Genomic DNA, 1675 nt, shown 5'->3' with positions numbered 1-1675 from the left:
CCCCTCCTCCGCGTCGACGACCACTTCAACATCAGCACTCGGCCTGGGGCCCGGAGGTGAGTCGTACATCCACCCAACCCGCCCTCACCCGCGCCCCCTCCCTCTAAGCCAGCTCACCCCCCTCCTGCACAAAGTTCAGACAAACCTCTAAAAGGAAACCATGAACGTTTTTTGTGGGAATTGAGCAACCATGCTCGAGTTGTGGCTCTACTTCCCCCCAGCCGGGGCTTCTTTCCCGCCCAACATCAAAATCAACATCACCATCAACATCGACATCATCATCATCATCAACATCAACATTGTCAACCTACCTTCCATTCCCTACCTCTACCATGCTCGGCCCCCGCCAGCACCCACAGGCGACATGTACCGGGCCTCAGTAGCGGACTTCGCGCACTTGTACAACGGCGAGCCGACTGCCCTCATGCTGCTGTGTGAATTCATTCTCAACACGAACTCGGGAGCGGCAGCGGCGGCGGCGGCGGCAGCTTCGCACGGGCATGCGCATGCTGTCGGCGGGTGCGGCGGCAATGAAGAGTACGACAACGTGACGGCGCGCGCGCGAGCATACGAACGGCTGTTGTACCACACCCTCTTGGAGCTGTACTTGGCGGATCAGCTGTGGCAACAACCGAATCAACAACCGCAACCGTTACCTGTCCCAACTAACAAACCCGCCAAGACGCCGACAGGGTCGACGTCGACGGCTGCGTCATCTCCGGTCAAAGGGGAGCTGTCGGCGGGTACGGCGTCGGCGGCGTCTCACGCTCCTCGTATAGCACCGTCACCGCCGCCGCCGCCACCGCCACCGCCATCATCTGAAGTAGCAGTGGCACTGTCGCCCCAACCTTACCTCGAATTACTGAAAGCTGATTTTCCACATCGCAGGTGGCGGCTCTGCTACAGCTACAGCTACTGCTGCTGCTACAGCTGCTACTGCCGGGGACCATGCGGTGGTCATGTCGCCGGATGCGGAGGTGGGGTTTGGGAGTTGTCCGGGCTGCAGCCGGGTGAGGGGGAGGGAGGGGAGGGGGAGGGGGAAGGGGGGAGGGAGGGGAGGGGAAGGGAGAGGACACGAGGGCAGTTTTGGCGAGGCGGCATATCCCAGGAAAGGGGTGGGGGATGTTGCGATGTCTCTGTTTATGTCGTGTAACCAAATCTATTACATGGTGATAATTGGAACGACACACCAAGTTGATATGTTGTGGCTTTACACTGGCGCAATCCCCATTAGCAAACCTTGACGTTCCTAATTAGGCAACCGTCCAAATGGCGGTCCATGCAAAACTCCCTCCTCTCCCCTTCTCCCCCCCACTCCTCCCCATTACCAGCCTGCGACAATCGCACCACGGAAGCATTTTGACAAGCCTTTCTTTTTCAAAATTTTAATTTTATTGTTTCATATTTATTCCGGTTGTTTCCTTATTAGGCGCGTCGCGCCAAGGCGTACGACCTGCTGCTCCGCGGTTGGCCGCCTCACGTGCAAATACCCACGGGGGAGGACCCGAGCAGAGCAGGAGGGGGAGGAGGGGGATCCGCGTACGGCATGTACGGCCCGGCGTACGATCCAGATCACGCGCTGGTGCTGTGTCGGCTGCACGGGTTTCGGAAGGGTCTCCTCTTTTTGTACGACAGGTTAAGATTACCCCGAGAGGCCTTGCAGGTGGGTCGTGTG

General features: G+C 58.7%; 1 protein-coding gene across 1 annotated transcript in view; it reads left to right on the top strand.

Moving 5' to 3' along the window:
• The window catches only part of VOLCADRAFT_107382 (uncharacterized protein), a gene marked incomplete at its 3' end in the record, with an annotated part of 12334 nt that extends 10971 nt beyond the window's left edge, over positions 1 to 1363 (top strand). Inside the window, exons 20-22 of the mRNA XM_002956777.1 lie at positions 36 to 56; positions 222 to 743; positions 1332 to 1363. Of these exons, the coding sequence (XP_002956823.1) occupies positions 36 to 56; positions 222 to 743; positions 1332 to 1363 (575 nt within the window). The remainder of the gene's footprint in view (positions 1 to 35; positions 57 to 221; positions 744 to 1331) is intronic.
• Positions 1364 to 1675: the final 312 nt, after the last annotated feature.

The sequence above is a fragment of the Volvox carteri genome (assembly GCF_000143455.1).
Source record: "Volvox carteri f. nagariensis unplaced genomic scaffold VOLCAscaffold_65, whole genome shotgun sequence".
Lineage (NCBI taxonomy): Eukaryota > Viridiplantae > Chlorophyta > Chlorophyceae > Chlamydomonadales > Volvocaceae > Volvox > Volvox carteri.
This window is presented reverse-complemented; position numbering and strand designations above follow the sequence as displayed.